The sequence below is a fragment of the Oncorhynchus mykiss genome, chromosome 22 (assembly GCF_013265735.2).
Source record: "Oncorhynchus mykiss isolate Arlee chromosome 22, USDA_OmykA_1.1, whole genome shotgun sequence".
In the NCBI taxonomy this organism is placed as follows: Eukaryota; Metazoa; Chordata; class Actinopteri; order Salmoniformes; family Salmonidae; genus Oncorhynchus; species Oncorhynchus mykiss.
This window is the reverse complement of record NC_048586.1, coordinates 15,423,853-15,436,868: the sequence shown is the minus strand read 5'-3', so window position 1 is coordinate 15,436,868 and position 13,016 is coordinate 15,423,853. Positions and strand designations below refer to the sequence as shown.

General features: G+C 39.6%; 1 protein-coding gene across 5 annotated transcripts; it reads left to right on the top strand.

Annotated features, from left to right (window-relative positions):
* The first annotated feature begins 2,986 nt into the window (after positions 1–2,986).
* Positions 2,987–12,151, top strand: bbs5 (Bardet-Biedl syndrome 5). Of its 5 annotated transcripts, none has more exons than XM_021579070.2 (11): positions 2,987–3,166; positions 4,655–4,737; positions 4,891–4,956; positions 9,978–10,027; positions 10,119–10,246; positions 10,392–10,527; positions 10,627–10,722; positions 10,955–11,017; positions 11,228–11,362; positions 11,485–11,568; positions 11,803–12,151. In XM_021579070.2, exons 1-11 carry the CDS (start codon positions 3,105–3,107, stop codon positions 11,926–11,928), a joined length of 1,029 nt encoding a protein of 342 aa, XP_021434745.1. In that variant the 5' UTR covers positions 2,987–3,104; the 3' UTR covers positions 11,929–12,151. The 5 variants fall into 5 exon arrangements, with proteins under 5 accessions (XP_021434745.1, XP_021434744.1, XP_021434746.1 ...); XM_021579069.2 differs by lacking the exon at positions 10,955–11,017 and adding an exon at positions 10,855–10,917 and having other exon boundaries at positions 2,989–3,166; XM_021579071.2 differs by lacking the exon at positions 10,955–11,017 and adding an exon at positions 10,855–10,917 and having other exon boundaries at positions 3,001–3,060.
* The last annotated feature ends 865 nt before the right edge of the window (positions 12,152–13,016 follow it).

Genomic DNA, 13,016 nt, shown 5'->3' with positions numbered 1-13,016 from the left:
TATATTTTAGAGGGTGAAATCACAACCATTGACTGTATATTTTAGAGGGTGAAATCACAACCATTGACAGTATATTTTAGAGGGTGAAATCACAACCATTGACAGTATATTTTAGATGGTGAAATCACAACCATTGACAGTATATTTTAGATGGTGAAATCACAACCATTGACAGTATATTTTAGAGGGTGAAATCACAACCATTGACAGTATATTTTAGAATGTGAAATCACAACCATTGACAGTATATTTTAGAATGTGAAATCACAACCATTGACAGTATATTTTAGATGGTGAAATCACAACCATTGACAGTATATTTTAGATGGTGAAATCACAACCATTGACAGTATATTTTAGAGGGTGAAATCACAACCATTGACAGTATATTTTAGAGGGTGAAATCACAACCATTGACAGTATATTTTAGAGGGTGAAATCACAACCATTGACAGTATATTTTAGATGGTGAAATCACAACCATTGACAGTATATTTTAGAATGTGAAATCACAACCATTGACAGTATATTTTAGATTGTGAAATCACAACCATTGTCAGTATATTTTAGAGGGTGAAATCACAACCATTGACAGTATATTTTAGAATGTGAAATCACAACCATTGACAGTATATTTTAGATGGTGAAATCACAACCATTGTCAGTATATTTTAGAGGGTGAAATCACAACCATTGACAGTATATTTTAGAATGTGAAATCACAACCATTGACAGTATATTTTAGATGGTGAAATCACAACCATTGACAGTATATTTTAGATGGTGAAATCACAACCATTGACAGTATATTTTAGATGGTGAAATCACAACCATTGACTGTATATTTTAGATTGTGAAATCACAACCATTGTCAGTATATTTTAGAGGGTGAAATCACAACCATTGACAGTATATTTTAGAATGTGAAATCACAACCATTGACAGTATATTTTAGAGGGTGAAATCACAGCCATTGACAGTATATTTTAGAATGCGAAATCACAACCTTTGACAGTATATTTTAGAGGGTGAAATCACAACCATTGACAGTATATTTTAGAGGGTGAAATCACAACCATTGACAGTGTATTTGAGGGGGTATAATCACAACCATTGACAGTATATTTGAGAGGGTAAAATCACAACCATTGACAGTGGTTTTGACAGGGTAAAAACACAACCATTGACACTGTTGACTAATCACTGCTATTATGTTGTGCCTTCTTCTGAAAGAAACTATATGCACATTCAAAATGGTTATTTATTCAAACACAAAAATACAAATCTACCGTGGGTGAGTCTAAACCTCTATCACACACACACACACACACACACACACACACACACACACACACACACACACACACACACACACATTGAGACCTCTGATTGGCAGATCTGCATAGGAGTGGTGTTATCAAAGTGGATGTATGGGTACAGTCTCTCAGTAAACATGCTCAAAAGTGTTGATTTGTGTCATGTCTTCAGAGTCCCAGAAGGACACCTCCCCTTGTCAAGCTGCAGTCTGATTCTCTGGGGTCTCCTCTGCAGAGTGAGAATGCTACCACTTCCATTTGAATACTCACCACTTCATAGCAGTATAGTCCAGACTCCGTTGTTTGGTAATAAACTCAGCTCATGATTTATTTCTATGGACTCAGTAACCACACCTATAGAGCAGAGAGGATGGTCTCTCACATCCACCTCTCAGTTTATTTTCCTGAGCTGATCCTCTCAGAGCCCAGTACCTGGTAATATTTTGGATTCCTCTCTGGGTTGTCAGGGACCTTCATTCATGTGCCAATATATATATATTTTTTTACACTGACATTGGTCCGATGATCAGACAGAGAGCCAGTGGTTTGCGTGTTGAGGTTCAGAATCCCAGGAGCTGAAAAAATAGTAATATCTCCAATGTACACTTTGTTGGACAATCTCTCAGTGAACTCAATGGATGAATGAACACTTTCTTGGTCCACTAGTAACGTTCTTTGTACATCAGATGTATATGCGCTTATAAATCAGTTATGCATTGGAGGGTAAACACAGGTGAACACAGTTTTTGCCATTTGCATTTCTTGCCTCCTGTCATCTTGATCATTGCTCAGCATTTACCCACCTATTCATTGATCATTGCTCAGCATTTACCCACGATGTACGCTGTGTGTAGCGGTTATGACATGGTTTGGCTTGAAACAATTGTTTTGCCTGGCCACATACAGCGGATGTGTTTTTCACTGAAGTCCACAAACGAAGGGAAAAGGTGAAAGGAGAAGAGTGCATAGAGGCTAGAATGAATACAGCGTGGCTGTTATGAAAGTGAACTGTGTTTATGCGTGATCAGTAGTGTATTCATTCCACTGATCCTGTTGAAAAATGTTTCTTAAACGGAAGCAAATGAAACGGGGATAAAAAAAAATAGCTGAATTTGTCCAATAGAAACTCTTGTTTGCAACTGTTGGATTAATTATTACACCCTAGATAAGATTTGAGTATCATGTAGTAGCCTAAACCTATCGATGTTACATTGAACTGGGTGAATGGAATATGAATGACAGTCATCCAACATGCTGTGCTAGAAATGTGTCCTCCCTCATCATAAACGGCACTGACTGCCTCTGGTATACAACTATGCATTTTTCTGACAAAGTATTTTGGAAAACGAGTTGGTTGGAAATTGCACATCACTGTTGATGAAAAAGCTAACTTTTAAATGAATCACCACATTTGTAATTGACTGGTTTCAATGATACTGTTTTGTATTTGTTTTTATTCTAACATTGAATGTGGTGTTTGTTTCTTTATTTCTTTATTAATTCACTGTCAGATGAACAGGCAATGTTGCCAGAATTTGCATTCTGTGTTTGTAGTGTGTTTGTAGTGCTGATGACACACGTTGACCTTGAACACCATTATTATAAGCAAGGTGAACTGTCTACCAAGAAGAAACGCGGTTTGCTTTTCTATTATGTCCCTTGTGCTTACCGTAGTAATGTTGCCAGGGCAACAGGGAATGGGAACGCGTAATCGTTGGCTGGCCATCTTGCCTGGAGAAGATTAGTAATAATGATTTAAATACATTAGCTACCTGTTGTTCTAATATCATGGCGTCTATGTTGGATGTTCTCTGGGAGGATAGAGATGTTAGATTCGATATAACCGCACAGTAAGTTATTTAATTGCTCACCGGCAATGCTAAGTTAGCATAAAGATATGCAGCAGAGTGCAAAGCAAAGGGGGACCTAGCCGTAGCCGTTTGATAGCTGGCTAGATTTCTGCTTTTCAACGCTGTTGTATTTACATACACTAGCGTGTATTCCTATTTTATTGGCCTGCACAAAAATAGTCCACGGGAAGCCTGAAGTTAAATGAAATGTACATTTACTGTGCCGGTGGGCAGGACAGTTAGTTATGATGACGGGGGGATTTGAGACAAAATATCTCAAGGAAATTGTTATCATATAGGAAGAGGCGAAGCAACAGTTTTTACTCGGCCCAAAATCTGTCCATGAAAAATAAGCCCACGAAGCGAGGAATTTGTGTATGGGAGGTCATTGAGAGACTGTCGAATTTGGTCAACAAAAAATGTAATTGCAAATTTGCTACATGAGGCTTATTTGATCATTTATACCTTCATAATGGTTACGTTGTTAGGAATGGACTGATATAAGTGGGTGCACGTGCCATTTCGGCAAAAAAACACTAAATTATTTTATATTGGAGTTGTGCCTGTTAGAATGTTGGAAGATAGAGGACTCCTCGTGGATATAACCCGTTTTAGCATGGACATTGCTATTGAGGGCTTCCACCATTTTAAAATAATGAACTGGGTGGGGATTCCTGAGTTGGAAGCAATCAGCCAATGAGGAAGAAGAAAATGGAGATACAAAGATGAGTCCTCTTATCAATATTTATGGCCTGTTGTTCACACGTGTATCTGCTCTCTCATTGACTTCAATGGTCCCACCTGATCTCGCCTCTTCCTGCCTGGCTTCCATCATTGAGGACATGCATTTCCATTGTTAGAGCAGTCATGCTAATATCTTAATATAATAGAGGATCTTTAGTATTATTAAACATACTCCCCAAATGTGTTGTAGACCCACTCCCTCTCTGCTTACCTCATGTCAAAATAAAAGTCCCCCACAAATGATTCCTTTTTTTGTCCACATAATGCACATGGGGCGATAGGTTTGCTAGATCGAATCCCTGAGCCGACAAGGTAAAAATGTGTTGTTCTGCCCCTGAACAAGGCAGTTAACCCACTGTTCCTAGGCTGTCATTGTAAATAACAATTTGTTCTTAACTGAGTAAAATAAAAATAACAGAAATAACTTTTATTTTGATGAGGGAAGCAGAGAGGAAGTGGATCTATAACGTTTGGGAAGTCTGTTTAAAAATACGTTCCTTTAGATATTTTGTCTCTAATTACCCTCGTCATAATTACCAACCGTCCTGCCCACTGGCACAATAAGTTGAAATTGAATGTTATTTAACTTCTGGCTTCCCGCTGACTGTTTTTGTGCAGCCATATACAATGGGAGCAACGCTAGTATATGTTAATACACTCACGTTACTAAAAGCAGCTACTGGCTAGAATTAATCTGGTTTACATAGGAAAACACTGACTAGCTACAACTGTTTTTATTTACAGGCAAATGAAAACGCGACCTGGCGAGGTCTTGATAGACTGCCTTGATTCCATTGAAGACACCAAAGGAAACAATGGGGATCGAGGTAAAGTAAATGTAGCATGTCTATCCCACTACTGACACCAATGTAGCGATTGAGGGGGAGAGGTAAACAGCCAGATAATGTGGGACTTGAACCAGCAACCATGTGGTTATGGGCGTTTGCACCAATTATACAATGCTTACTCCTTACTTGCAGGGAGGCTCCTGGTAACAAATCTGAGGATCATCTGGCATTCTTTGGCTCTGCCAAGAGTCAATTTGTGTGAGTACACCTAGACCTAGCTAGCTATGTACATGTATATATCTTTCCTTGACATGGCTAGAGGAGCAACCACACTGCAAAAGGAAAACATTAATTATTCTCATCTCAATTAATTTAGCCTGCTTTTGGATTATGATGGTACTACAGTGGTCCACAAAGATTCTATGCCTTTTGAGAAGTTTAACTTGGTAATCTCAAGTTTTAAATACAATTACTTTAGGAAGTGCCAAATAAAGTAACAGGGTTGATCATAGAGGATTTCTTCTTAAATGAGACATAAATCCCCTTCTGACAGGTGGAATGGAAGCTTGTTGGGTGCAACGGAGTGGCAATTTAATGCAACCTTAACAAAACATGCTTTATTGTTAAAACATTTCTAGCCTGTCTATCTATGGGTAACAGGGTTGACGTGTTATGCCCGACCCACTCATATTCCACCAGAAAATAGACAAAAAGAGTAGAACCAGCTAACCTTCTTTTACAATATGATTTGACTATTACAGTTGAAGTCGGAAGTTTACATTTAAAAAAATAAAAATGATTTCACCTTTATTTAACCAGGTAGGCTAGTTGAGAACAAGTTCTTATTTACAACTGCGACCTGGCCTTGATAAAGCAAAACAGTGCGACATAAACAATAATGCAGAGTTACACACATATACATATATATATATATATATATATTTTAGTATATATACAGTGTGTGCAAATGGAGGAGGTAAGGCAATAAATAGGCCATAGTAGCGAAGTAATTACAATTTAGCAAATTAACACTGGGGTGATAGATGTGCAGATGATGATGTACAAGTAGAAATACTGGTGTGCAAAAGAGCAGAAAAGTAAATAAAAACAATAAGGGGATGAGGTAGGTAGATTAGAGGGGTATTTACAGATGGGCTATCTACAGCTGCAGTGATTGGTTAGCTGCTCAGATAGCTGATGTTTAAAGTTAGTGAAGGAAATATAAGTCTCCAGCTTCAGCGATTTTTGCAATTCGTTACAGTCATTGGCAGCAGAGAACTGGAAGGAAAGGTGACCAAAGGAGGTGTTGGCTTTGGGGATGACCAGTGAGATATACCTGCTGGAGCACGTGCTACGGGTGGGTGTTGTTATCGTGATCAGTGAATGAGATAAGGCGGAGCTTTACCTAGCAAAGACTTATAGATGACCTGGAGCCAGTGGGTCTGGTGACTAATACGTAGCAAGGGCCAGCCAGCTAGAGCATACAGGTCGCAGTGGTGGGTGGTATATGGGGCTTTGGTGACAAAACAGATGGCACTGTGATAGACTGCATCCAGTTTGCTGAGTAGAGTGTTGGAGGCTATTTTGTAAATGACATCGCCGAATTCGAGGATCTGTAGGATAGTCCTTTTTACTCGGGTATGTTTGGCGGCGAGGGTGAAGTAGGCTTTGTTGCGAAATAGAAAGCTGATTCTAGATTTAATTTTGGATTGGAGATGTTTAATGTGAGTCTGGAAGGAGAGTTTACAGTCTAGCCAGACACCTAGGTATTTGAACCGTCCAGAGTAGTGAGGCTAGTTGGGCGGGCGGGTGCGGGCAGCGAACGGTTGAAAAGTATGCATTTAGTTTTGCTAGCGTTTAAGAGCAGTTGGAGGCCATGGAAGGAGTGTTGTATGGCATTGAAACTCGTTTGGAGGTTTGTTAACACAGTGTCTGTAACGGTTTTCTTCTATCTCCTCCTCTGATGAAGAGGTAGAACAAGGATCGGACCAAAATGCAGCGTGTCGATTGCGATCCATGTTTTAATAAACAAACGAAAAACACGAATCAACACAAACACTACAAAATAAAGAACGTAATGAACGTAACGAAAACCTAAACAGCCTATCTGGTGAAAACACATAGACAGGAACAATCACCCACAAACACACAGTGAAACCCAGGCAACCTAAATATGGTTCCCAATCAGAGACAATGACGAACACCTGCCTCTGATTGAGAACCATATCAGGCCGAACATAGAACTGGACAAACTAGACATGTAACATAGAATGCCCACTCAGATCACACCCTGACCAACCAAAACATAGAAATATACAAAGTAAACTATGGTCAGGGTGTGACAGTGTCCAAAGAAGGGCCAGATGTATACAGAATGGTGTGGTCTGCGTAGAGGTGTATCAGGGAATCACTCGCAGCAAGAGCGACTTCGTTGATATGTACAGAGAAAAGAGTCGGCCCGAGAATTTACCCTGTGGTACCCCCATAGAGACTGCCAGAGGTCCGGACAACAGGCCCTCCGATTTGACACACTGAACTCTGTCTGAGAAGTAGTTGGTGAACCAGGCGAGGCAGTCATTTGAGAAACCATGGCTGTTGAATCTGCTGATAAGAATACGGTGATTGACAGAGTCGAAAGCCTTGGCCAGGTCGATGAAGATGGCTGCACAGTACAATCTTTTATTGATGGCGGTTATGATATAATTTAGTACCTTGAGCGTGGCTGAGGTGCATCTGTGACCAGCTTGGAAACCGGATTGAACAGCGGAGAAGGTACGGTGGGATTTGAAATGGTCAGTGATCTGTTTGTTAACTTGGCTTTCGAAGACTTTAGAAAGGCAGGGCAGGATGGATATAGGTCTATAACAGTTTGGGTCTACAGTGTCACACCCTTTGAAGAGGGGGATGACCGCGGCAGCTTTCCAATCTCTGGGGATCTCAGACGATACGAAAGAGAGGTTGAACAGACTGGTAATAGGAGTTGCAACAATGGCGGCGGATCATGTTTAGAAAGAGAGGGTCTAGATTGTCTAGCTCAGCTGATTTGTACTGGTCTAGGTTTTGCAGCTCTTTCAGAACATCTGCTATCTGGATATGGGTGAAGGAGAAGCTGGGGAGGCTCGGGCAAGTAGCTGCGGGGGGTGCAGAGCTGTTGTTGGCCGGGGTTGGGGTAGCCAGGAGGAAAGCATGGCCAGCCGTAGAGAAATGCTTATTGAAATTCTCGATTATCGTGGATTTATTGGTGTTGACAGTGTTACTTAGCCTCAGTGCAGTGGGCAGCTGGGAGGAGGTGCTCTTGTTCTCCATGGACTTTACGATGTCCCAAAACTTTTTGGAGTTAGAGCTACAGGATGCAAATGTCTGTTTGATAAAGCTAACCTTTGGCTTTCCTGACTGACATACACTTAGATTGGAGTCATTAAAACTCGCTTTTCAACTACCCCACAAATTTCTTGTTAACAAGCTATAGTTTTGGCAAGTCGGTTAGAACATCTACTTTGTGCATGACACAAGTAATTTTTACAACGATTGTTTACACAGATTATTTCACTTATAATTCACTGTATCACAATTCCAGTGGGTCAGAAGTTTACATACACTAAATTGACTGTGCCTTTAAACACCTTGGAAAATTACAGATAATGATGTCATGGCTTTAGAAGCTTTTGATAGGCTAATTGACAGAATTTGAGTCAATTGGAGGTGTGCCAAAACCTCAGAAAAAAAATGTGTAGACCTTCACAAGTCTCATTCATCCGTGGGCGCAATTTCCAAACGCCTGAAGGTACCACGTTCATCTGTACAAACAATACTACGCAAGTATAAACACCATGGGACCACGCAGCTGTCATACTGCTCAGGAAGGAGATGTGTTCTGTCTCCTAGAGATGAACGTACTTTGGTGCGAAAAGTGCAAATCAATCCCAGAACAACAACAAAGGACCTTATGAAGATGCTGGAGGAAACAGGTACAAAAGTATCTATATCCACAGTAAAAACGAGTCCTATATCGACATAAACTAAAAGTCCGCTCAGCAAGGAAGAAGACACTGCTCCAAAACCACCATTAAAATAAAGCCAGACTTTGCATCTGCACTTCGGTTTGCGGTTTTTGGAGAAATGTCCTCGGGTCTGATGAAACAAAAATAGAACTGTTTGGTCATAATGACCATCATTATGTTTGGAGGAAAAAGGGGGGTGCTTGCAAGCTGAAGAACACCATCCCAACCATGAAGCACAGGGATGGCAGCATCATGTTGTGGGAGTGCTTTGCTGCAGGAGGGACTGGTGCACTTCACAAAATAGATGGCATCATGAGGCAGGAAAATATTTTGATATATTGAAGCAACATCTCAAGACATCAGTCAAGTTAAAGCTTGGTCGCAAATAGGTCTTCCAAATGGACAATGACCCCAAGCATACTTCCAAAGTTGTGTCAAAATGGCTTAAGGACAGCAATGTCAAGGTATTAGAGTGGCCATCACAAAGGCCTGATCTTAATCCTATAGAAAATTTGCGGTCAGAACTGAAAAAGTGTGTGCGAGCAAGGAGGCCTACAAGCCTGACTCGGTTACACCAGCTCTGTCAGGACGAATGGGACAAAATTCTCCCAATTTATTGTGCGAAGCTTGTGGAAGGCTACGTTTGACCCAAGTTGAACAATTTAAAGGCAATGCTACCAAATACTAATTGAGTGTATGTAAACTTCTGACCCACTGGGAATGTGATGAAAGAAATAAAAGCTGAAATAAATCATCATCTCTACTCATATTCTAACATTTCACATTCTTAAAATAAAGTGGTGATCCTAACTGACCTAAGACAGGGAAATTTTACTACGATTAAATTTCAGGAATTGTGAAAAACTGAGTTTAAATGTATTTGGCTAAGGTGTATGTAAACTTCCAACTTCAACTGTAGATGTCCAATGTTTCTTTAGGAAAATATATTTTTTAAGGAATGGTTTCACCATATTAAAACGAGAGTTCATGTTGCGTATCAGGGTTGACCTTAATGAAAATGAGAGACCGATGTAAATGAATCACTTTAAATCAATAATAATCTTCAGAAATGACTATGTCAAGGCAACAAAAATAACTAGGGCATTACAGTGATGGTGAAAACTTTGAGAGATGTTGAGGTTAAGTGGGTTAAAATCTTCATAGCAGTTGCAGAGGGTGCACTGTGTGCAGAGGGATGTCAAAATGCTGAATTTTGGCACTTTAGCAAGTCACAGATTTATTGAAAATTGAGTGACATTCATCTTCTTTGTTTCATAGCTGTTGGATACAATTCCATTATTAACATCACAACAAGGACAGCTAACTCTGTACGTATACTGTATTGGACTGTCTATCAATTTACTTTATGGTTAGATTTGCCTAGATGTCACCATTTATACTAAGACTGTTCTCTTTCAGAAATTGAGAGGCCAGACTGAAGCACTGTATATCTTGACAAAGTCTAACAATACAAGATTTGAGTTCATTTTCACCAATGTGGTTCCAGGGAGTCCGAGACTATTTACATCTGTCATTGCTGTTCACAGGTATTTATACATAGAAAACAAGAAATGACCCTTGTGGAAGTTGTTACACTTTTCCAGATTATGTTATGAGATAGGATTCAGTCAAGTCACTGCTGAGTTGAATTGAATGTCTCGTCAACTAATTGTCCATATCCCTCTGCTCCAGGGCTTATGAGACCTCTAAAATGTACCGTGACCTGAAGCTGAGAGGAGCTCTTATTCAAAATAAACAATTGAGGCTTTTGCCTCGAGAGGAAGTGTATGACAAAATCAACGGGGTGTGGAATTTATCCAGTGACCAGGTACACATCAACTAGCTAATCCTTCAGGAAGTATTTCAAATAAAAACGTGTTTCACGCTCTTTCAATAAAATGTTCTGTTCTGAATTGTATATTTGTAGGGTAATCTAGGGACCTTTTTCATCACCAATGTTCGGATCGTGTGGCATGCCAATATGAACGAGAGCTTCAACGTCAGCATTCCCTATCTTCAAATTGTAAGTGGCGTAAAACATAAAGAAGTAATAAAACAAATCTGCTGTCATGTCCAGCCTAACAAATTGACAACGCCTTTTAGGGTATTGAAAGTGATCGTCTATTTTCCTTATTGTCACCTCTCTTCCCCGTAGCGTTCCATCAGAATAAGAGACTCAAAGTTTGGCCTAGCTTTGGTGATAGAAAGCTCTCAGCAGGTAATTGTGATCATTATTGTCACTTTCTTTCCCAAAGAGTTCCATCAGAGTAAGAGACTCAAAGTTTGGTCTGGCTTTGGTGATAGAAAGCTTTCATCAGGTAATTGTGATCATTTGAGATGTATCCGATCTAGTATTTGACTTATTGTGTACCATAGAATTACATATTGAACTAGTCATTTAATAGGATATGTAGAATATATGTGCTGTAGTATCAGCTTTAAAACATGACATAAAATACAGAGCGAAGAACTTGTCTCTTGCATGCCATTGACATACTCCTGAGTACATACGTCGTCTTTGTTTGTAGACTGGAGGATATGTGCTTGGATTTAAGATCGACCCAATGGATAAGCTTCAAGATGCAGTTAAAGAGATCAACTCGCTGCACAAAGTCTACTCTGCCAACCCCATCTTTGGAGTGGACTATGAGATGGAGGAAAAGGTACTCCTATATTATACAAGTGACCACACATTGATGAAAATATCACAATTAATGCAGTGCGATGTGGAATGGCTTTGCCATGTTTCAACAAGAAGTATTCTTTCTCCCAACAATGATTCCAGCCTCAGCCACTGGAGGAGCTGACAGTGGACCAGCCCCCCGATGATGTGGAAATTGAGCCCGATGAGCAGACTGATGCTTTCACTGTGAGTGTGCTTATCCAAACTGTCAACTCCCTTTGGGAGTCTGATTTGTTTTCACAATCTGAAAATAGCAGGTTGCTAAAATCATGTTACACAACATACTGCAAACATGACTTTGGTGTTGCCTAGTGCTATCATGTTTATACAGACTGAGGTGTACTTTGTAAGATGGCTTAAACACTTAACCTCCTAATTAATGCCATTGTGATAACTGATTTCTATTTGTTTGCTTTTAAGGCTTACTTTGCTGATGGCAATAAGCAACAAGACCGGGAACCTATGTTTTCTGAGGAGCTGGGAATTGCAGTTGAAAAATTGAAGGAGGGGTTCACACTTCAAGGACTCTGGGAAGTCATGGGCTGAAGCATGAACACTGATAGGCGAGTTAGATTAACCTAGTTCCTGAAATCCTCCCTTTCAAATGGCACAATTGACACTACTGTTTTTTAGAACCATTTGTAAATGTACAATGTATTTTGTCCATTGAAAGGTCTTGATGTATATAATAAAGATGTAGACCTGGTCCGTGTATGAGTGACATGAATTTTAAGAATGATTTCTAAATAAAAAATAATTCTATACAACAGTGTAGTTTTGGTGTTAATGTTTATATGTACAATTTAAGTAGATATTGCAAATGTTAATCATTGAATTTTGAATTGTATTTTTTAGATTGAAGAAATAAAGTATTTCAGTATATTATACATTTGGTCTGACCTTTCTTAGTTGTGACAATGTCTTCTTAAATGTGTTTTTGAAATTAGTAATTTTGTTCTGTGTACAATGATCTACAGGCTATTTACAAGTGTGCCAGAGGAGCTTTAGTATTTTACAAATGGTTCACGAGGACAGATCCTGTTGTAGCTGCAGCTGCTCATTGACCCTTCGTACGAGGACGGTCAGTCCCTTGGAAATTTACTCACATTTAAATATAAAACATGCTCAATGAGTCACACACAAATGAATCACCAAAGATTTTCAGGACTAAAAAGGGATCATATTAATTTCTATCAAAGATGTGATTACAGCGTCAGTGGACTTTAAAGTCCACTTCCATCTTAATTTTCAGTTTGACATACTTTTAATGATACAATAACTGATTATACATCAAGGATTTGTCATAAGTGATAAACGGGCGAACCCTTATGATCTAGGATGTTCTTTCCTAAAACGTGACTGAATATGAAGATTTTATCACTACGTAAAACTGCACCGGTCACTGTTACACATGTTGTGTCTAGTCCTATGACGTTACTAACAGCTAACTATCACAGTGACAAAAGTGCACAGTTGTTCCTTTCACTCTGCGACAGCTGTGTGAAACAGACTGCTTTCCGATTTGGCCAACATAAATGCTTCCTGAAAGGGGTGGTTGGCTATATTTAGAGGGCCAAAGTTATATTGAAGGGTCTTCCGATCTGGGGCTCAATACTGCTTAGTCCAGCTGGGAC

Coding starts and splice junctions, on each gene's coding strand:
- bbs5 (XM_021579070.2), top strand. CDS start 3,105: ATGGCGTCTATGTTGGATGTTCTCTGGGAGGATAGAGATGTTAGATTC. Junction 3,167..4,654: donor AGATTCGATATAACCGCACA/GTAAGTTATTTA, acceptor TTTTATTTACAG/GCAAATGAAAACGCGACCTG. Junction 11,363..11,484: donor ACTATGAGATGGAGGAAAAG/GTACTCCTATAT, acceptor CAATGATTCCAG/CCTCAGCCACTGGAGGAGCT.